This window comes from Phalacrocorax carbo, chromosome Z (assembly GCF_963921805.1).
Source record: "Phalacrocorax carbo chromosome Z, bPhaCar2.1, whole genome shotgun sequence".
Lineage (NCBI taxonomy): Eukaryota > Metazoa > Chordata > Aves > Suliformes > Phalacrocoracidae > Phalacrocorax > Phalacrocorax carbo.
The window spans coordinates 37,184,268-37,207,263 of NC_087548.1; the positions used below are offsets into that span (position 1 = coordinate 37,184,268).

A 22,996-nucleotide genomic window follows, 5' to 3' on the forward strand; every position below is an offset into this window, starting at 1 on the left:
TATGCATTTCTTCTGTGGACAGGCCCCTGACACATCACTCTACCAGCAGCACAGAATAGCCTCACAAGTTACTTCCATCAGGGAAATGGGCACAGTGCAAGTGTGAGGACTTCTACTGAACACCAACACTGAGCAACAGCATAGCTGAGAAGCAAAAACATCCCAGCAATCCACAGTGACTGCCTTGAGGAAACCACCCACACCCCCTTTCCAGTCATCAAGCTCTACCATATTCACACCTCCTTGGAAACCAGTCTCCCACACTACAGTGTACAAAATGCCACCAAAACACAGAACAAAAGAGAAATATTCCTCCAGTATCATCCATACTTCCCCAGACAACATTTCTGCTGGTTTCCCAGAAGCCTTCCCAGAACAGAAAGTGAGCAAAAGCTAAGACCATGTCAGTGCTTCTATGTCCCATGTATTCTCTGATCTCAACCTCCAGGAAGTGCAAGAAAAATAGTTGCTTGCCTCCACTACAACAACTGGCCTCAGACCTTCATCCTTCCTTCATAGAGCCCTCATGAGTCCTTGTATAACCACAACGTTTTTGTTTTCAGGCTCCCCTTGTGGAAACCTAATAATTTTCCTTTTCTCTGATACCCATCTCTCACACACACACTATCTAAGTCACAGTCCTCACTCTCACTATTTTTCATACTTTGTAGCTGAGTTGCCTTCCATGGGTATATGCGCTGTCTTGTACCCTTCCCCTGGCTTAAATGAGCCCCTGGGAAGAGTGATGGGATAAAGGGGGTATCGCTCCATGTACTCTGACAGCATGCATGGCTTCTCAGTCTTCTTATAGGGCCTGGTGAGCAGATGTGGACAATGGTGACATCTGCAAGAGAAAAAAAACAGAACAGGAGTTAGTGACTCAGAGGTAGCTGATTAATAATACCTCATTGTATAAGTCAGCTGCAGATTGCAAGTACAAAATACTGGATAAGTAAGCACTGCAATGACTGCTACAGCCTTGATTATTTAAAGTGCAAAAGCAGCATAACCTGCACAAAGAAATGATTGTTTCTGTCTACTACTATAGCCTGCAGTCAAAAAAGTCTGTGAAGCCAACAAAAACAACCTAAGAAAAGCAAGTTCACCTAGATGAAGAAAAAAGCAAGTTAATCTGAGATACAGGCAAGTGCACTATATTGTGCTGGACTAGAAACTCCCTTTTGTTCCATTTATCATGAATTTGTTATCTTACTTTGCTCACATATTGAGCTCATTAATATAGACAAGAGGGCAAAAGGCTAACAGTTCAGGTATCTCTGTTCACTCACACTTGGGTGGCACTGCGCTGCCCATCTCTCTTTCTGAAATCAACTCAGTCTGGGTACTGCAAGACCTCTCCATAACGTGCACCAGAACAAGGACAGTGAAAACAAACTGATTTCCTGAGGAAGATCCCTCCTGACTGACACTAAAATGCCACCATGGATCATCCATCATTGGTGACCTCCTTCTTTCCACATCTGGACCAGGCCAGAAAAGGGAGGGCAAGGCTTATCCTGTCAAAAAGAGGTTTGGGAACCCACCCTCAGATTTCTTCCCAGAGACATAACAGTTTATGTCCCTTTCTGGTTTGAGTCAAATCCACTAGAGTCAATGCAAAGGTTGTTAATTAAGAGCTTCAGGAAACAGCCCACAGGAATTACAGTAAGAGGAGAAGGCCTCTGGCTTTATGTCTCATACATCATTCCTGCCAAGTCAGAGTGTTCCTACTGGATCTACGTTTTCCAGTGCTACATCTAGTTCAGAGCTGAATTACTCATTTGAAAGGGCTCCTGTACTCAACAAAGTCCCCATTAAATTAAATGTTGAGCAATCTAGGAGCAGTAGATGTCTGATTACCTAAATTTATACAGATATATTCTGGTCTACATTCAAGGGTAAACCTTCATACACTGAATCATTTTCCAAACTAGTACAACAGGGAAAGAAGGGCCCAGAGGCTCAAATAAAATTCAGCTTCTTTTTGACAAACCAGTTTCTCACTCAGATTACAAATCCTTCTGTGAAATCATAAATCAGGAGGCGTCCTAGTGGATGCATTTTTGCCTTAGAGAAGTTTTGAGTTTGGACCCAAAGGGTGTCCTCTAGGGAGTAAGGCACACTATCCCTGTCAGCTGAAATATTAGAAGAAAAGACTTCAGGGTGGAAATCTCAAAAAAAAAAAAGAGGTGCATCACTCTCTTAGAAACCTTACAAAATTCCAGCTTTCATGTAACTGGAAAAGTGGGAAATAAGAAAATTTTTAAAAGTTTAATAAGCTCACTCTTGCTGGTCCATGTGACCTTAACAGAATGGATTTTGTGACAAAAACCTTCCAAACACAGGCTATACTGACTCTTTCTGGCCCCACTTGTGGTCTTCCAGCATTCCTAGGAATTATTCTTCATTCTCCAAGGGAAAATGATCTGCCTATTCTTTCTGCTTCAACTCTGCTGGCTTCACACCACTCCTAACTGCACTTCCGTCCCCCTACTCTCTTAAAGTCTATGATGCAGCAAGCTAGTCTTCAGCTTGGCTTTGGACTGTGCTGATGAGGCCCTTATGTTAGCTTTTTATGGTAAAACTGCATTCAGACTGGAGTAGGGGAAATAGCAATACTACCTAGTTCATCATAGCCCTGCATACAGTGCAGACACTGGCCAGCAGTAGCATTTTGCAAATAAGGAATGGCTGATCAGGAGCAGATTAATGACACTTCACTAATACCATCTGTTAGTACGCCATTACAGCTCAGCTGCACACATCTGGTTTGGAGGGGCTTGCTTTCGACATGGGGTCCAGAGCACAGGCTTTGTGCAGCTCCCTGCACATACCAGGCAGGATCTCTGCTGCTGACATGTTATCCTGCATCCTGATGGAGATTTGCAAGACAGAGTCCTGCACCTGCCCAGTAGCACTGTTGGCACTGGGGAAGTTGAGGGGTCCTGTGGCTCAGCAGGACAAGGGTGGGTAATGCAGGTACCCCTCTGAAGACTCCACAGGAGCAGGCAGGGAACAACAGCTGGACAAACCCTGGTGTTTGCTATTACATGTTGTTATGGTTGAGTCCCTTTCAAAAGCTGCAAAAGACATCATGGTCATCCTTTTTTAGTGACCTAGTGAATGCTGAGCAAGGCTTAGTACTGAGCTCACTGTACTCCTCATGGCCACTTCACAACTTTATCTTGCTTTCGATGTGTGCAACCAAGAAAAGAAAATCTTTGATATAATCTTCCAACTAATCTCATCTCAAATAACCCTCAACATCTTTATAAATTATCTGGATAATAGGATCAAGTGTAGCCTTATGAAGTTTGCTGATGACACCAGGTTGAGTGGGGAAGTAGACACTCCAGAAGGGAGAGCTGCTCTGCAGGACAATCTGGATAGTCTGGAAGAATGGGCCAGCAAGAACCTTATGAAGTTCAACAAGGACAAGTGTAAGGTCTTGCACCTGGGAAAACATAATCCAGGAGTGCAGCACAGACTGGGATCCACTTGGCTGGACAGCAGCTCTGTGGAAAGGGACCTGGGGGTCCTGGTGGACAGAAAGCTCAACATGAGCAAACAGTGTGCTGCTGCAGCTAAGGCCAACAGGATGCTGGGTTGCATCAAAAAGAGCATCACCAGCAGAGATAAAGAAGTCATTATCCCACTCTACTCAGCGCTTGTCAGGCCACACCTGGAGTACTGTGTGCAGTTCTGATCCCTGCTATACAAAAAGGATGTGGACAGGTTGGAAGGGGTCCAGAGAAGGGCCACGAAGATCATCAAAGGACTGGGAAGCCTGCCATACAAGGATAGGCTGGGAGAGCTGGGTTTGTTCAGCCTTGAGAAAAGGAGGCTTAGAGGGGATCTCATCACCATGTACCAGTACTTAAGGGGTAGCTACAAAGAAAGAAGGTGGAGGCTCCCATTTTACAAGAAGTCACATGGAGGGGACATGGGGGAACAGACACAACTTGCTCTAGCGGACACAAAAGGTAAATTTTTCACAGTGAGGACAGTCAACCATTGGAATAATCTCCCCAGGGAAGTGGTTGACTCTGCCACATTGGACACTTTCAAGAACCGGCTGGACGGGGTGCTGGGCCATCTTGTCTAGACTGTGCTCTTCCTAGAAAGGTTGGACTAGATGATCCCTGAGGTCCCTTCCAACCTGTGATTCTGTGATTCTGTGAACCCTCATCAAACAAGAATTTTACTGTTTCTTCACATCATCATTAATATGATTTTAGGTACTACCAATAGAGTTCAGAGGGCTTTATTGACTTATATGTACTTTAGTACCTGAAGGTTCACAAGACATAATTTGCAGAAATAAATACTCTCTTCCTACCTTTTTCATACATGTCCTCTTTGAAATAACATAAGCAAAGATTAATATTGAGTCACTTAAAACAGAAAGCATAGTAAGTATAAAGGATGTAGTAAAGATCCAGACTGTCTTTAACCCAAACAACAACTGTGCAAAACCAGACAATCATGCAGATTGAGTAACTCTTTTATGTTGTCAGAGTTTACTCATCCTAGCTAAATGCAGCAAACAATGGAGAAACTGATACCAAAACTCAGTTCCAGGAGTCCCAGGAGTGCCCAGGAGTCATGGCGAGAGCACACACTAAACATTTGTGGCTGCATTACTTTTGGCAGCTGACCCAAGACATTAGCAAAACAAAGGTCCAAAGAGCCCAATAACTTTAGTAAATTATTTGTGGAAACAGTATCCTTTGAAATTGGAATATGCTTGTGACAGGAAAGAGGTAGATATCTATGACCAAGGATACTAAATTTGGCTGGTAATGGGGTTAACTTTCACAAAATCAATACAGCAATTCATCTGTCCCCACCAGCTGAGAACAAAGTTTCATACCCCTCTCCCCCAAGAGAACAGTCAAAGTGTGGTTAGACCTGTCATGAAATACTATAATGCCATCCTCACTGCAAGCCTGAGAGCTCTCAGATTTCAGCACATTAACATAATCACTGCAGATCACTGTGCTGGTTTTGGCTGAGAAGGGGTTAATTCTCCTCACTTGGGGGTCGGCTACCTTTCCAGTTTCCCGAGCTCTGCCGTGTGGCGGGGGGGGGGGGGGGGGGGGGCTGGGAGGGGCAGGGCCATGGTGGGGGCGGCTGACCCCGACTGGCCAATGGCAGGTTCATTCCATACCATGTGACACCATGACCAGGATATTGGGCGGGGCAGTGGCAGCGCGGAGGCGGCGCGGCGCCGGGTCGGCGGGCGGCTGCGGCGCGTGCGGTTTGTTTCAGCGGTTCGTTCCCCCCCTCCCTTCCCCCCTCCCCCGGGCTTATTCGCCTCTCGTTGTTCTCCTTTCCATTGCATTTCTATTGTTGTTTCTTTTAATTTTAATTATTAAACTGTTCTTATCCCAACCCACGAGCGTTACCCTTCTGATTCTCTCCCCCATCTATGGTGGGGGAGTGAGCGAGCGACTGTGTGGGGCTGAGCTGCCGCTAAACCACGACAGTCTTTTTGGCGCCCAACGTGGGGCCCGAGGGTTGGAGATAACAACAGCTGCTGGTCACAGCACCATGTTGTCCTTTTTGCAGTTGGTGTTAAAGATCGGTGTTGGTTTGTTGAGTCTGCTGTGTTCTGCTGTGATGAGTAATGTTTTGCCTACAAGATTTGTTATACAAACACTCGTTTTCAGCTTTATCTGGTATTTGGGGTTTTTGCTGAAACCGTTACTGTACTTTGGATACCACCTTGTTGAGGCAATTAGCAATTATACCTCCTCCTCTGAGAGATTTTATATGGAGGAAATACAGAATGGTATCTTTGCAACTTTGTTCTATGATGTCTGTGCCTTTGTTACAACAACGTTTTTGTATCTTGAACATCCTTGGGTGGTTAAGGTGCACTTATTGTTAGTTTCTGGGCATGTTGTTTTGGTTTTGACTAAGCAACTTAAGAATATCACCCAGAAATCTGCCCCGAGGCTTGATAGTTACGAGTGGCAGGGCATGTGGGATAGCATGGGCAAATACCTAGGGCAGTGGGCACCCCCAGTGTTTTGGAGTTTCACCCCCGAACAAGTGCAGAATCCTAAAAAACTAGTAGAATATTTGGAGAAAGTATGTTGTTACGCTGGGAACTCCAGAGAGACACAGATAACTGCAGCATGCTGGGGTCTGGCCCATGCATACCGAGCCCTGCTCAACAGTATTCAGTGCCCCCAGGGGGAAGAGAATGCCTCTGGATTGAAATGCAAAGTGACTGGCACTGTAGACAATCCAGCCCTGACGACAGGCACTGCAGCCACTCAATCCCCCACAACAAGTACCGGAGCTAGCTCAGAAAATAAACCAGTACCAGTATCAGTTGCCCCCATACACAAGACGAAATATTGGAAGCGGACATCAACTCGTTTAGAACGGGATGATGAAGAACCAGGGCCATCGCGGGGAGAGGAGGGAGAGTAATAAATGAAATAGAGACCACCCGATCCCTGTCCTTAAGCGAGTTGCGAGATATGCGAAAAGATTATAGCAATTGTTCAGGTGAGCACATTGCCACCTGGCTGCTCCGATGCTGGGATAATGGGGCCAGTAGCCTGGAACTAGAGGGAAAAGAAGCCAAACAATTGGGATCCCTTTCTGGGGAAGGGGGCATTGACAAAGCAATTGGAAAAAAACCACAAGGCCTCAGCCTCTGGAGGCAACTCCTGTCTGGAGTGAAGGAAAGGTATCCCTTTAAAGAAGATGTTACATATCACCCAGGAAAATGGACAACTATGGAGAAAGGCATCCAGTATCTACGGGAATTAGCTGTGTTTGAGGTGATTTATGGTGACCTGGACGATCAACGGTCATCCAAAGATCCAGATGAAGCCGAGTGCACATGACCCATGTGGCGGAAGTTTGTACAGAGCGCACCATCTTCGCATGCAAACTCATTGGCAGTGATGTCCTGGAAAGATGACGAAACACCAACGGTGGCAGAGGTGATTGATAGACTCCGGGATTATGAAACAAATATCTCTTCCTCGCTCGTCTCTGCTGTGGAGAAACTATCCCAAGAGGTCCAGCAACTCAAAGAAGATCTGTCCTACTCCCCACCTCGACAGAGTAGTGTCTCAGCTGTTAGGAATAAGCGTCCTTTTGCTCAAAGAAGGGGATACACACCATGGGCCACCCTATGGTTCTACTTGCGTGACCACGGAGAGGACATGATGAGGTGGGATGGCAAGCCTACTTCGACCCTACAGGCACGAGTACATGAACTGCAAGGGAGAACAGTCACTCAGGGAGGCTCTTCCAGGAAAGCTGCTGCTCCAGTTTCCAGCGAGCAAGTCCCCAGACAGAGGAGTAAAAGCGCAGATTTTATTTCTAAGTGTAACAGAGAGACTTCTGATTCACATTTACAGGAAGTGAGTTGTGACTGCCATGATCAGGACTAGAGGGGCCCTGCCTCCAGCTGGGTGGAGGAAAGGGATAACCGGGCTTACTGGACTGTGTGGATCTGATGGCCTGGCACGTCCGACCCACAGGAGTATAAAGCTTTAGTGGACACCGGTGCACAGTGCATCTTAATGCCATCAAACTATATAGGGGCAGAACCCATCAGCATTGCTGGAGTGACAGGGGGATCCCAAGAGCTAACTGTATTGGAGGCTGAAGTGAGCCTAACTGGAATGAGTGGCAGAAGCACCCCACTGTGACTGGCCCCGAGGCTCCGTGCATCCTTGGCATAGACTACCTCAGGAGAGAGTATTTCAAGGACCCAAAAGGTTACAAGAGGGCTTTTGGTGTAGCTGCCTTGGAGACAGAGGAAACTGAACAGCTGTCTACCTTGCCCGCTCTCTCAAAGGACCCTTCTGTGGTGGGGTTGCTGAAGGTCAAAGAACAACAGGTGCCAGTCGCCACCACAACAGTGCACCGGCGGCAATATCGCACCAACAGAGACTCTCTGATCCCCATCCATAAACTCATTCACCAACTGAGGAGCCAAGGAGTCATCAGTAAGACCCACTCACCCTTTAACAGTCCCATATGGCCAGTCCAGAAGTCTAATGGAGAGTGGAGACTAACAGTAGACTATCGTGGCCTGAATGAAGTCACTCCACCGTTGAGTGCTGCTGTGCCAGACATGCTAGAACTTCAATATGAACTGGAGTCCAAGGCAGCCAAGTGGTATGCCACAATTGATATTGCTAATGCATTCTTCTCAATCCCTCTGGCAGCAGAGTGCAGGCCACAGTTTGCTTTCACATGGAGGGGCGTCCAGTACACCTGGAATCGACTGCCCCAGGGGTGGAAACACAGTCCTACCATTTGCCATGGACTGATTCAGACTGTACTGGAACAGGGAGAAGCTCCAGAACACCTTCAGTACATTGATGACATCACTGTGTGGGGCAACACAGCAGAAGAAGTTTTTGAGAAAGGAGAGAAAATAGTCCAAATCCTTCTGAGAGCTGGTTTTGCCATAAAACAAAGTAAGGTGAAGGGACCTGCACGAGAAATCCAGTTCTTAGGAATCAAATGGCAAGATGGTCGTCGTCAGATTCCAATGGCTGTGATCAACAAAATATCAGCCATGTCTCCACCAACTAGCAAAAAGGAAACACAAGCTTTCTTGGGCGTTGTGGAAAACTGTGTGGGGCTGAGCTGCCGGCTAAACCACAACAATCACCTTTTACACAAACTTATTATGATGGATTTTATGACTTGCTAAAGCAAGACCTAGTGAGATCTATCCCTGTACATACATATCTACTGCAGCTAACCAGCAATGATGGAGCAAATACCAATTTCTTTTACATCTTAGCTTGTATAGCACTACCAGAACAAGTAGAGTTGCACACTTGATATTTATCTGAGATGAGACAGAAAGTTAGAAAGGTATTTCACATAAGTAGAAAACTAAGAGATTTACATATCGGTCCTTGGAGTATTCATCTATAGGCCACAAAGATTAACCAGTTTGAGCAGACAATGTTGTTTCTGTATGTGAAACAGGGTGTTTGAATGTTTAATGTCAATTAGGTTACTGTAGATAGATGCCAACGAGCTCTGCCTATGCTTAAGATGCAGATGAGGTTGGTAAACCCTGACTGGGATGAAGGGGGCAGAGACAACACAGTGACAACTTGTCCACTCTAGTGCTGAACAGGTCAACAACACTAAAAGCTTGAAGGGCTATTACGGACTGGAAAACATCAACTTAAAGGAATTACCATTCAATAGGGAAGCAGTGAATGATGACTGATGACTATCAAGAAGCTGACTGTACAGATGATGACAGGCATTATTAGATGTTATGTTTTCTGCTTGCACATTCATGCTATACAGGAAGAAACTTCATGCAAATAACTATATTAGAAGCTTGTACAGATTCAGAGAAACTTGTTGATTTAGATACCACCTAGGCTGCAAGACTGGTGGCCAAAAGAAGGACTGCAATTAAGGGCATCAGAGAAAGGAACAAGGGAATGAATGAGTGCTGAAGACATCGTGGTGTGTCTGGCGTGACTGCTGACATGCTATGGAACAGATTACACAGATTAATCATGACATCATTCTTCACTCACTCTGAAATATACTGATCATATAATATCTCAGGTGTCAGTAATATAGTATATCTAGAGTGAAGACTGAGTTAGTGTAAAACGATCATCAGGTTCTTCTAGACAGATGGCTACCAGTCCTTCCAGAGAGGGTGGAGGATTAGAAAAATCAAGTACACCCACACATATTGAGGTAAAGGATGGAAAATACTAACACACACCTAAGTGATTTAATTGCCCTATGGCAGGAGACAGGAAACAAAGACAGGCACCCATTCCCCTATGCTGCCCGTTCCTTGTTTGTTCAGAAGTCCAGGATACGGCAATGCTGTGCCAAAAAATGGAAAACATGCATCCTCCTGAAGGAGCTGTTGAACCAAAGTTTTTTCTGTGTCAGTACCCATAAACATGTCGGGTCTTAAATGGAGAGTTTGTTCCTTTACAATTGTGAAACAAAAGCAAATCCCTCAATCCAAGCTTCCCAATTCTAAACTCCCCTGGACTTTCACTTTGGATACAGATGTCATATTTGGCCCCTATATAATAGAGAGCTGAGGCGAAATCTTGGGTATCAAAGCATCACAAAGATTTAAGAAAATTTAGATTTAATTCAAATGTTGATGACTTCAATTCTAAATAGAAAAAGTCTGTTACACTTTCACTAATTACTCTTATTCCAGCAATAGTTTGCTGTATATACTCAGACAAAGGAAAGTACAGTCCAGCTGAGTGATGCAGAGAAAAAAGTAGAGAAATAGTGGAGAGAGCTGAAACATCCATGAAAACTGAAAGGCAACTAAGCTAGCAAACAAAGTGCACAAGTTTCTCAATACTGAGGTCTGAAGCTGCTCTCCTTCACATCTTTGCAAAGTGTGGGTAAGTCCAGAAAGCCATCTGAGGTAGACAGCCGCACAGAAACTATCATTAACTAGACATAGATTAGTCCAACTCTCATTAAAGAAAATGGTGAAATAGATATACAAGTATTCAGGAAAAATGGACAGAAAAGGGTTACAGAGTAAAATTGAATGTTTAAATATTAAGCTTTTTAACAATTCATGAGATGTGAATTCATCAATTTCAAACAGAAAAAGTTTCTCATGGTTTTCGGCTAAATTACCAGCTGTTGTCTTTATCTTGCTGAGATGGATCATGGTGGAAAATGAGAACAGAAGGTGTTATGCACAGCTGCAACGGTATGCCTCCCATTTGATCTTGGAAAGCTCCTTTGTATCTACTAAAAGCCGCTCAAAAGGTTCTCTTGAGGAAAAAACTGAAAATATTGTATGTTGGCTCACACGTTTTCCACCAGCAAACCTCACTTAACTTACAGACACACACATACACATAAGAGGAATTAGCATTGTCTTATTTCTACCAATGGAAGCAAAAACAAGACTAGGGTGACTCCACAGAGGCTGCCAAAGGAGACTATTCAATCCAGTGGCTCCTGAATTCTGGATCCATCGGTATCTGGACCATATGCCTTCAGGTTATGCTTCCTACCTTAGCACTATACAAGAAAAGCACAGCAATACAGACTTTTTACCAATAACCAAGTATAATGAGAGGTATCCAAAAGGAGGAACCAAGATCAATTACCATTTGTTCAGTAGGCAAAGGACACTGATGTGGATACCAGCAAGCTCGTGCTGTCTTAGCCTCTGCCTCCAAGCTGGCTAAAGACATCCTGTGCTCTCCTTCCAACCAGAAGGGGTATCCAGAACAGTCCAATAATAATAATGATGTGGCCGTTGCTACTTGAAAGCCACACAGTCTAAACCAGAAGTCATGCTGTATAACCATGCTTTAACAGCACATATATCCCTCAAATGTTAGAGGCAGGCAGAAACCTCTGCAAAATGAGAAGCAGGATTCTCACAAAAATTTTCTGTGAAAGCTTAGATTCATAGAAACATAGAATCATTAAGGTTGGAAAAGACCTCTAGGATCATCAAGTCCAACTGTCAGCCCAGCACCACCATGCCTCCTAAACCATGTCCCCAAGTGCCACGTCTACATGGTTTTTGAGCGCCTCCAGGGATGGTGACTTCACCACCTCTCTTGGGCAGCCTCTTCCAATGCCTGACCACTCTTTCAGTGAAGAAATTTCTCCTAATATCCAATCAAAACCTACCCTGACACAGCTTGAAGCCACTCCCTCTTGTTCTAATACCAGTAACTTGGGAGAAGAGACCAACACCCACCTCACTACAGCCTCCTGTCAGGTAGTTGTAGAGAGGGATGAGGTCTCCCCTCAGCCTCCTCTTCTGCAGACTAAACAACCCCAGCTCCCTCAACCTCTCCTCATAAGGCTTGATCTCCAGACCCTTCACCAGCTTCGTTGCCCTTTTTTGGATGTGCTCCAGCACCTCAATGCCTTTCTTGTACTGAGGGGCCCAAAACTAAACACAGTATCCAAGGTGTGGCCTCACCAGTGCCAAGTACTGGTGGTACTGGTGGTACAAGAGGCACACTCACTTCCCTACTCCTGCTGGCTACACTATTTCTGATACAAGCCAGGATGCTGTTGGCCTTCCTGGCCACATGGGCACGCTGCTGGCTCATGTTCAGCTGCCTGTCAACCAACGGCCCCAGATCCTTTTCTGCTGGGCAGCTTTCCAGCCACTCTTCCCCAAGCCTGTAGCGTTGCATGAGGTTGTTGTGACCCAAGAGCAGAACCCAGCACTTGGCCTTGTTAAACCTCATACAGTTGGCCTCGGCCCATCGATCCAGCCTGCCCAGGTCCGTCTGCAGAGCCTTCCTTCCCTCAAGCAGATCAACATGCCCACCCAGCTTGGTGTCATCTGCAAACTTACTGAGGGTGCACTTGATCATCCAGGTCATTGATAAAGGTATTTAATAAGACTGGCCCCAAAACTGAGCCCTGGGGAGCATCGCTTGTGACCGGCCGCCAACTGGATTTAGCTCCGTTCATCACAACTCGCTGGGCTCCACCGTCCAGCCAGCTTTTACCCGGCAAAGAGTAGTACACCTGTCTAAGCCAGCTTGTCTAGGAGAATGCTGTGGGTGACAGTGTCAAGGGCTTTACTAAAATCCAGGAAGGCAACATCCACAGCCTTTCCTTCATTCACGAGGTGGGTCACCTGGTCATAGAAGGAGATCAGGTTGATCAGGCAGGACCTGCTTTTCATGAAGCCATGCTGGCTGGGCCTGATCCCCTGGTTGTCATGCACATGCCTCGTGAGCTAACTCAAGATGTTTTGCTCCATAATCTTCTCCAGCACTGAGGTCAGGCCAACAGGCCTGTAGTTCCCTGGATCCTCCTTCCGGCCCTTCTTGTAGAAGGGCATCACATCGGCAAGTCTCCAGTCATCTGGGACCTCCCCTGTTAACCAGGACTGCTGATAAATGATAGAGTGTGGCTTGGCAGGCATTTCTGCCTGCTCCCTCAGTACTCTCAGGTGGATCAAAGTGGCCCCATAGGCTTGTGAGTGTCTGGGTGGCTCAGCAGGTCATAAACTGCATCATCCTCGATTATGGGGGATTTATTTTACCCTTCATACCTGCTTTCCAGCTTACGGCTTTGTTCTCACTCTGAATTAGAACTTATTAATTATGAATTAGAAATTATGGCACAGCTAAGGAAGAAAACTTTTCTGAGCAGAAGATTGAATTTTCCATGTCTGAAATAATAGGATGGTTGCACTGAACTATATCTTCAAATATTTATTACAAATACAAGAAGAATACTGCTGCATATGGAGACTCTTGATGCCTTTATTAAAGCCTTTCAAGTCCACTTTTGGAAACCTACTCTGTATTTTATAAAAGCCTGTCACTTGCTGCCACACCTAATAGGATATAACAGACAAGCAACAGTCTTTGAAAACCTTTCATCTGAAGATATGTATTGATAGAAATCACTGTGAACTGAACAAAGTTTCACTTTGGACTGAAACTGCCAGAACTGACCTCATATTTGGTGCAGAAATGTATTTCTTCATGCTCAACAGCTCAGCTGTCATTAAAAACACTAAAAATTATACCCTGGCCTTCTGGATGCTGGAGGAAATCTCAGCACCAAAGCAGAAGCAAACATCCCAATTTCAACAATAGTAAGATGGAAAACCCTTGTAATTACAGGCCTGTCAGTCTCACTTCGGTGCCTGGTAAAATTATGGAGAAGACTATTCTGGGAGTTATTGAAAAACACTTGAGAGACAATGCAGTCATTGGTCATAGCCAACGCCGGTTCACAAGGGGCAAGTCCTGTTTAACCAATTTAATTTCCTTTTATAACAAAGCCACCCATCTAGTAGACCAAGGGAAAGCAGCTCATATGGATTTTTTGGATCTTAGCAAAACTTTTGATACTGTCTCTCACATTATTCCTCTGGACAAAATGCCCAGCATACAGCTAGAGAAGTCCACAATACGATGGGTAAGCAATTGGCTAACAGATTGGGGTCAAACAGTTATAGTTATTGGAGTTACATCAGGCTGGTGGCCAGTCACCAGTGGGGTACCCCAGGGCTCAATTTTATGGCCAGTGCTCTTTAATGTTTTTATACATTATCTGGACACAGAAGTTGAATGCACCATAAGTAAGTTTGCTGATAATACTAAATTAGGAGAAGCTGTGGACTCCCTTGAGGGTAGAGAGGCCTTACAGAGAGATCTGGACAGTCTAGAGAGCTAGGCAATCACCAGCTCTATGAAATTTAACATGAGCTGGATTCTCCACATGGGATGGGGTAATCCTGGTTATACATACAAACTGGGGGACAAGAGGCTGGAGGGAAGCCCCACAGAAAGAGATCTGGGGGTTTGGGTTGATGGCAGGTTGAATATGAGTCAACAGTGTGCCCTGGCAACCAAAAGGGCCAACTGTGTCCTGGGGTGCATCAAGCACAGCACTGCTAGCTAGTCGAGGGAGGTGATTGTTCAGATGGGACATTAGGAAAAGAGACAGTCACTTTGCTTTGGCAAGATCACAGAATCACAGAATGGTAAGGGTTGGAAAGGACCTCTGGAGATCATCTTGTCCAACCCCAAGATGGAAGCTGTTAAGCCATAAAAAAGACTTGCGATGGGAAAAAAAGTCAAGTGGAGTAAACAATACATCAGGAAAAATGTAAGTTTATAAAAGAATAAAAGTATAAAATAAAAGTATAAAAGAATTCCAGCCATGAGGAAGCTGTCAGAAATCCTGGAAGTTTTAACAGCTTTCCATTTCTGGAAATGGAAAAATGGACAATCAGTCATTTTTCACTGCTGATAGGTGATGGGCTTCCATATTTCCAGAATTATAAAATAACACAATTAGCCCTTTTGAAGAGAGATTAATTTCCTAGTCCATCTTTCCCTGTAGTAAAATGCCTTTTCAGACTTTCAACAGTTTTAGGTTTGAACTGGATCCTGAATTATCAACAGCTTTTCATGGTTTACATTGTCTCATCCTAAGAAAACAATAACTAACAGTAGCTAAGAATAACTACCATGTCTATACCTCAGATGGGTTCTGTTAATGTAACTCTGGAAAAGCACACATTCCTAGTGAAAACTTTGAGCAGTCTCACTTTCTGCAAACAGATACACATATTTGACATCAAACTGGACCTATTAATAGTGGTTCACCTTAGGTCACTCTAAACAACAGCCAAACAATGTTGTAGTTACTATGCCTTTTTTTTTCTCATTCACTTGATTTTTTTAAGTGTGGGAATGACAAGAATAAAATAACATAAACTTATAAACCTTTCAACTAAGTATATGACTCTGTTTCTACCACAGTTTTTACACTGAATATTACTGTTGCATGTGGCTATTTATGCTCAAATGCTAAAAGCACACATAACAGTTGATAGTCACTGTTACTATGCTCTTTATCATGAACATTTCTGTAAATCTCCCTGACATCTCTTTTTAAATATTAATCAACTATTAAAATGTTTCATGAGGCACAATGAGCAACCACAACTTCAGAAATTCTTTGATGTACCTCTTTAAGCAAATATGGAAATTTTTATGGAAGTTAAGAAAAACTATTTCTTTTGGTAAGATAATTAGCTAGCATACAAGCTACCATTTTATCCTTTATTAGAAATGGAGGGCTGCAAGTTTAGAACTCACAAAATACATGAAGACTATAAGGAGTTCTTCAGTTACAAACATTACTTTTAATGCAGGTACCACACAAAAGTCAATACATTATGAAAGAGGTCACACTAAGTAATTGTGTCCTTCTGGGCTTGAAATTTATTTACAAAGCTGCTTAAGGGATGTAGATACCTATCTTCCCTTTGAAATCTGTTACCACTGATTACTTGCTTTCAATATTTGAAAGCTTTTTAAAAGACAGTGTACTTCTTGGAGACAGGCCAATGCACTAGCAAATAGTTTACAATGATTCATTCACAAGGGACACCAGCCTCCAGAGTATGCTCCCTTCGCCTTATTTCAGTACTGGCAATACTATTCTTTCTGCCAGCCTGTACCAGGCTGCAGCATGTCAAACTATTCAGTCATGAACCAGTTGTATGAACATTAAATTTGCATGAAACACTTTTGCTTTTAGCCAAAATTTTATAAAACGGGCCATTTACTTAGTTAAAAGTTCTGATTCTGCCTTTGGCCACCTCTGTCTGGGTATGGAGTGATGCCTAAATTTTGCAAATCTGGGTGCTAGAATTTATTAAGGTCTTTTGCTCGTCTTGTTTTCCTAAAGACTTTGAGAGAAACCTAAGATAATTCTGGATTACACAATTTCTAATGAGGGTGAATTTGCACAGAGTGAATGTCAGATACTTATCAACAGCCATATGTAACAATTTGAATACTAGAGCCCTTTTGGCAGCAAAAAAATTAGGCCTTCAGAGTCTGTAAACTAGGTATTTGTAAGAATAAAAAATAGAATTCAACTCTCATAAGCTTTAGATGGGTTTTCAAATACCAGTTTTTACTACAAACAGGTTAACTAAATCAGCAAGCACTGTTAGGTTTTAGAGGGGAAAAATATATTCTTTTAATTAAAACTACCATAATATTTCTGGGTTTTCTTTTCCAAAACCTGCAACTCGTGTACTTCTTACAAGGCATTAACCTGTGAAGCTTTTTGTTTAGGAAACAATGTATGCATAAGCACAATATAGCTAGAACAGAAGCTAAGGCATTCAAGGCAGGGCATCTGGCACCAAGTGGCTAAATCAGAGCAGCCAGAACATAACCTAGCACTGCATTCAAATTTTGGCCAGAATAGTTAACAAATGCCCCACAGCAGATAAAGTTAAAAACGCAGGTGTAGCAGCACCACCTATGAGAAAGACACAGCTGCTGGTGACTTATGATTATCCATGGCCACTGGCAGCATGACAGACAATCCAATAGAGAAGGTAACACGTGGTGAAGATGATAACCCCTTGAGAAGTAGTAAAACATCCATCCATGAACATCCCATGTTGTACACAGGGCTCAAATTCATCAGGAGATCAGAGTAAGCATCCTGGGCCCTGAGGTCTGTACTGTCACGCTGCACCAGCTTGGAGGGACAGGGTCCTTGGGTGCAGTACAAAGCACACTTGTGTCAAGTAAGAGAAACCTCAGAAATCAGTATCCACCTGCTACACCTATCCTGCACGGTAAAGTAGTTCTAGATTATAAGTCGTTGAGCAGTGTGATTCTGTCCTGGCAGCCAACCCACCCAATCCTCCCATTACAGCTGCCTTTACTAACAGTTACCAATGTTTTTTACTTAAAACTGGTGGATCAGCTGGATTGTACCTATCACCCTTTCATTTACTCTTGACAGCCAGATTGACTGGCTTTCTGAATTGCATGAAATCATGTTAAAATTGTCATACAGGTTTGTGTTCTTTCTTATTTCTACATGCATCTGTCAAACTTTCCAAATTGCTGACATACCCTACTGATGGGAATTTTAATAGCTCCATTTTCTTTTCCCTCATCTATACAGTTGCTTTCCATATGGTTATTACTATACAGAAAGATGCAAATTATTCTGGAAATTTAAATTCAGGAAGTCTTATACAATCACTGATGTCTTACTGCAGTTCACATGTGTTCCTGATCAAATACCCAGGCTGACCCCAGAGTGTAGAATAGTACCTTTTCATTGAAACAGTGCTTTATACACAGTGCTGCTAAACACTGTAATTGACAAAGCACACCAATATTTTCCAAGCAGTTTCTGGAAATGCTAGGAAACATGATGGGGCTTATCTCCAGGATTCTTCCATTTTGAAGAAGCAGGCTGTGAGAAAGTAAATAATTTGTGAGCACAGTAAGGACCTCCTCTATCCCTTTTGACAGCCAGCTAGGATCTGAGAGGCTACACCTTGTTCATTCACATCAAAAACACAATTCCTTCAGGTTTCCCATCAGAAAAGTCTCTACAGAAGTCAGTTATGTGGAGGGAAGAAAGCTCTCAGATGTATAAAGAGATGTGAGAAAGATGCTGGGGTCTGGAAGCAGCAAAGAGGAACACCTGAAACTAGGAGCAAATGTGCTTGGAGGGAGGATGGTGTGAAACCATGCATGAAGACAATAAATGCACTGTCTGGTCTTACACAAAAGGACAGACAGAGTAGAGAGGTATCAATGGGTTGGAGGGAATTATGGAAAGCCCTTAGATGTAAATGGGTACCCAGGGCTTAACTGGGAAGGAAGAAGTGTGAGAGAAGGGAGAAGTGGTGTCATGGTGCTAAGAATAACAGCCACTTCGGAAATCTGGGTTTTGCTTATAGTGATCAATACAATTATATAACTAGTCAACCTGCACTGGTTGTAGAATAACCTGGCAAAATACGTGCCATGTCTTTGGCTTGTTAAAGCCCCCCCTTCTACTACTGCATACTCCTGATAGCTCGCTAGCCAGAGGTACTCAGTCCCTTTAAAAACCAAATATAAAAGATTGAAAGTATGTCTGTGTGCAGACTTTTAGTGCTAAGTAGTATGCACAATAAGATTTATAATAAAAATATACATGAATGTTTGATATCTAACATCCTTCATTCCTGGCTTTTGGCTAGGCAAAGCTGATCATCAGGCAGACTTGAAAGCCCCACCAGTGTTGTTTACTGGGAATACAAGTGCAAATCTTAAGCTAACCGAATGTCACAAATTAATGAACTTCTACCATCTTGCATATTGGAAGAACTATTTTGGTAATAACATTGTGATCACTTTTTCATAAATATGCCTGGAAAGGCTGCTCTTAAATTATGGAATTTGCAGCTTTCTGATGTAGTAATCCTCTTAAGCACTACACATAATACTTAAATCTTATAACAGTTAATGGAAACAAAGGCACAAAATGAAGTATTCAAAAGCATGGAAACACTGAGATTATTTGTAGCAGATCAGTCTGGCCCTGTTGTTAATCTGGAGTATGGTATAGTTTAACTTACGTGATCAAACATCAAATTTTCCACAGGTAAAGACTCACTTTAGAGCCACAGTTTCAAAGAATTTTGATCTTTTAGTTTTGCCTGTTTGTTTTGGAACTGTTAGCATGTTTTGCTGTAAACATGTCATTAAAAACAGATGCAGGCACATCAATGTTGCAGATGTGGATTAGGAATCAGCATGTGGGAATACGTGGCAACAGCTCGCAACATTTAGATTGTGGTATCTAGGACTCAGTGTAGACAACTGGGTCTGGGCAAGCCCAAGTGAATTTAGACCAGGTAACCTCTTCTTATGTGCCTACCCATATGGAACACCTTAAAGGAATTCAGCCTCAGGCACAAGGGGTAATACACAAGTATGGCATTAAGTTTTATCAAGCCATGGTGCAATGGATCACCCTGGCTGGATGTGGTGTTTTGCTTCTCATATAAGGAAAATGCCTGTGTTTTCCTCTCCTTATATTCTTCAGAAGGAGGTTTCTGCCAATGGTGAAGTTATTCTGCAATATTTGCAAATTGAAAATTCATTTGAAAATAGAAAATTCATAAATATATCTAACTCTGATATTTTGTGTTTGTTAACATGCTAAACTTCTACTATGGTGAAGATTAATTTACGGCTACAGGGTAAAAACCATCTTTGTTTCTCTGGCTAATGTAACTTATTTTCCATTAAAGATACCACAAAACATCTGCAAGAGCTGCTGAACTCCACATCTTTTATCAATATTTGCATATGCTTTTCACTGAGAACAAGAATTCTTTCTGCATCGTTCCAGTACTCTCTCCTCTTTTGCTGTCTCTGTCACAGAAAATGTGCGTTCACATTTAACTGAAGTTTATTGCCAGGAAAATTAATTCTAGGAACAGAATGAAACATTTTTCTGAACTGAAAAACAGTATGCAACAAGTGCAAACTTATTTAAGCAACAGTTCTCCCCACCTTGATTTTTCTTCCAAAATAAATGCTTTTGAAAGACTGTCAAATGAAAGGACATCACTGAACAATGGCCAGGACTTGCAGACCAGCAGCCAGCCAGACCTAGAAACCCACAAAACTGCTTGATGTGCAATGCTTTGCAATGCCCAGTTTCTCACTGTAACCTGTGGTAAACTATTCAGTTCAAAGTATTTTGCAGTATCTCCACATTTATCCAACAGTAAGCAGTAGAAATACTGGCGACTAACATCAGCCTGCTGCCATCTGCTGGTGAAAAGTTCAAAATATTAAACAATCACAAAATCAGTTCTTGCTTGCGCCCATTATCCGGGGCTTTTATGTCACAGTAAGGCAATGTGATATTACTTGTGCAGCAATATTACTTAGAGAGAAACAATCAGGTTAGTGATCTCACAGGGAGTAAAGATCCTTTACATAAATCCCCTTTCACTGACCCTTTACCATACCTGCAATAATCTGGATCGAGACTGTCAGAGGAGCAAAGCAGCTCCAGCATTAAATAGTAGGTATTATTTTACTTGGAAAAAATATGCTAATTCAGCAACAATAAAATAAACTTCAGAATCCATCTATTTGCATGCACTGTAAATAGGAGAGACAAAACACGAGTAAAATAAGACTATGATACTAAACAGGCAAAAGAAGGTTACATTAACCAAGCCAGAACTGCAAGAGTATAAATGTATACGACTTCACTCACTTATACCAGTTAGTCTTGACTCTTCCCCATTTTCTGCACTAAGCATGTGCAGCTGGAAAATGTTCTGCACAGAGGACACATCCTGGGAGGTGAGATACCAACACATGATAATTCCAAGGGGAGGTGCAGGATTCACATACCCAAATCACTTCTTCCCATATTTGCAATGAAGAGTGGCAAATTCTTCACCACGTTTCCAAACTAATTGCAAGGATAAGGAATACGGTTGAGAAAATTACCCTAAGTGCACTGTGGTATTAATTTTGATGATTAGAATATTCAGCAGAAAGACAACAGCAATTTGCAATCCTTTATCTCATTCAATCCAACCATAACTAGCTCTTGATGAACTGAGGTTCACTCATATGAAAAATTATTATTGAGAGGGACATTATTTCAGAAGTTTAGAGGAACATCCTCACAGTAAGAGTACTCAGGAGGTAGTGCTGAGATAGTTCAACTGAGCATCAAACATTGTTAAGGGTACAACATGCAGGTCTGCAAATTACTCTGGCAGACCAAGCAACAAAAAGTCAGATGCTCAATTTGCAGAATGCTTTACAAGGCTGAAAAGAAGTAATACAGTACTCACATGCAGTACAGTCATTCCTTTCCTTAGGGAACAGGAAATGCAGACCTCCTGGTGCACTCAAACATAATCTTCACTGTAGCCTGAAAAGCAAAGACTCTAGGAAGGAAACTGAAAATGGAGTGAAGATCCCAAGTTCCCAGCTGTCGTCAGAAACCCGACATCTATACCAGTACCTATCTTCAAAACCCTGCCAAGAGCAACTAGCTATGCCATCGTAACACCAGCCCAAGTTTTAATAGGAAGAGACAGTCATTCTTGACAGCTGTTTTACTTCACAAGGTATTGATGGAAAAATCCATGAAAATAGGTTTTTAGGCAACTTAATGAAACTACTTTTGTTTGATTTTAATAACAGGCATGTTTTCCCGTTACTCTGTCTTCAAATTTTTCCCTTTTTAACAGTTTAAAGTTTTAATGTCTTATTTCACGTTCAAGCATTTTATGCTCCTACAGTGCCATGTTAATGCCTCTGGAATAAGTTACATCATAACATCTGACATCACAAAAACTCTCCTCTCAATCCACCTGCATTACAACTCAGTAAATAGAAATTTTGAAATAACACATAAAAACCCTAAATTTTGCACTCCTGCCTATGCAATAAAGGAAGAAAACACTGCCAAACATTAAACTGTTAAGTCCTTGACAGTCAGGGTTTTCTAACCATTAGTACTCCCCACTATCTGAGAAACAAAGGATGCAAGAAATGTTAACTGAGGATTAATACTGACTTCTAAATCTAAACCTGTTAAGCAACAGGGAGAGGCCTTAGAGAGAAATGTTGAGTAAAGCTTACTCTCCTGACCAACATTACCACAGAGATTTTTCCTTCTAGTGCATAAAATCTGCCTGAAAAGAAAGCTAGCACAGCTGGTCAAGCCCCAGGAAATTATTCTTTCCTTGCACCAATGGTTTGCATCTTTCTTCAAGATCAACAGATTTGATTTGCAAGATCCAGCTGTTCACACTCCCATAGCACCTAATTATATTGAAGAGTGAGGGCATGACCTCTGAATCTCAGTCTCAGCCCTGGTCTTTATTGGTATGACCAGCCTTCAGCAATCCCACATCCCTGAGATCAGTGGGAAAGTCTGAGACAAGGGAGACTTACCCTTGGTGGAGGAGCAGGAGGTTAGGAAACACTTAAATGGCATAGCCAGGTGCAGGGAGCACCCACAAGCACTGAGGGATTTGGCCCATGTCATTTTGAGGCCATTCTCTTTATCATTGAAATGTTGTGACAATCAGGGAGAGGTTCCTTAGGGCTGGGAGAAAGTAAATGTCACTTCTGTCTTCAAGAAAAGCAAGGAGGATCTGGAGAATTACAGATCAGTCAGCCTCAATCCCTCTGTAGATGACAGAGTAAATAATCCTGGAAAACCAGTTCCAGGCTCTGGCTGTCAAAAGGGCAGGAGAAGGTCAGTCGGAACAGTCAGCATGGATTTATGAAGGGGAAATCATGATTAAACCAAATTGAAAGCTGCCTACAATGAGAAGACTAGCATGGTAGATGAGGGGAGAGCAGGCGTTTCTTGACTTTGGTAAGGCTTTTGACACTGCCTCCCATAAAATCCTTGTTGACAAACTGATGGAAGTATTGATATCCCAAATAAAATAAAATTTTATTCTAAGTAATAACACCGAACCATGTGAGACTTGCAAAACAGAATTTAGGGACCAGTGAAGAGAGCTGAGAGATAGGGAAGCATTTGTTTTATGACTATATCCTTGAAAAGACCTGAGAGACTGATAGAAGGGAACATCCCATCTCAGAAGACACTGAGAACTGGGTGATAAGGTGTATATTCAAAGAAAACAACTAAT

At 42.8% G+C, this 22,996-nt stretch overlaps 2 protein-coding genes across 2 annotated transcripts in view; one reads left to right on the top strand and one right to left on the bottom strand.

The window, feature by feature from the left end:
• Nucleotides 1–22,996, top strand: part of DENND4C (DENN domain containing 4C) — a 390,193-nt gene that overhangs the window by 209,876 nt on the left and 157,321 nt on the right. The gene's annotated exons all lie outside the window — the stretch shown is intronic.
• The window catches only part of SAXO1 (stabilizer of axonemal microtubules 1), a 40,908-nt gene that overhangs the window by 8,134 nt on the left and 9,778 nt on the right, over nucleotides 1–22,996 (bottom strand). The window contains exon 2 of the mRNA XM_064439175.1: nucleotides 665–844. Within this exon, the coding sequence (XP_064295245.1) occupies nucleotides 665–844 (180 nt within the window). The remainder of the gene's footprint in view (nucleotides 1–664; nucleotides 845–22,996) is intronic.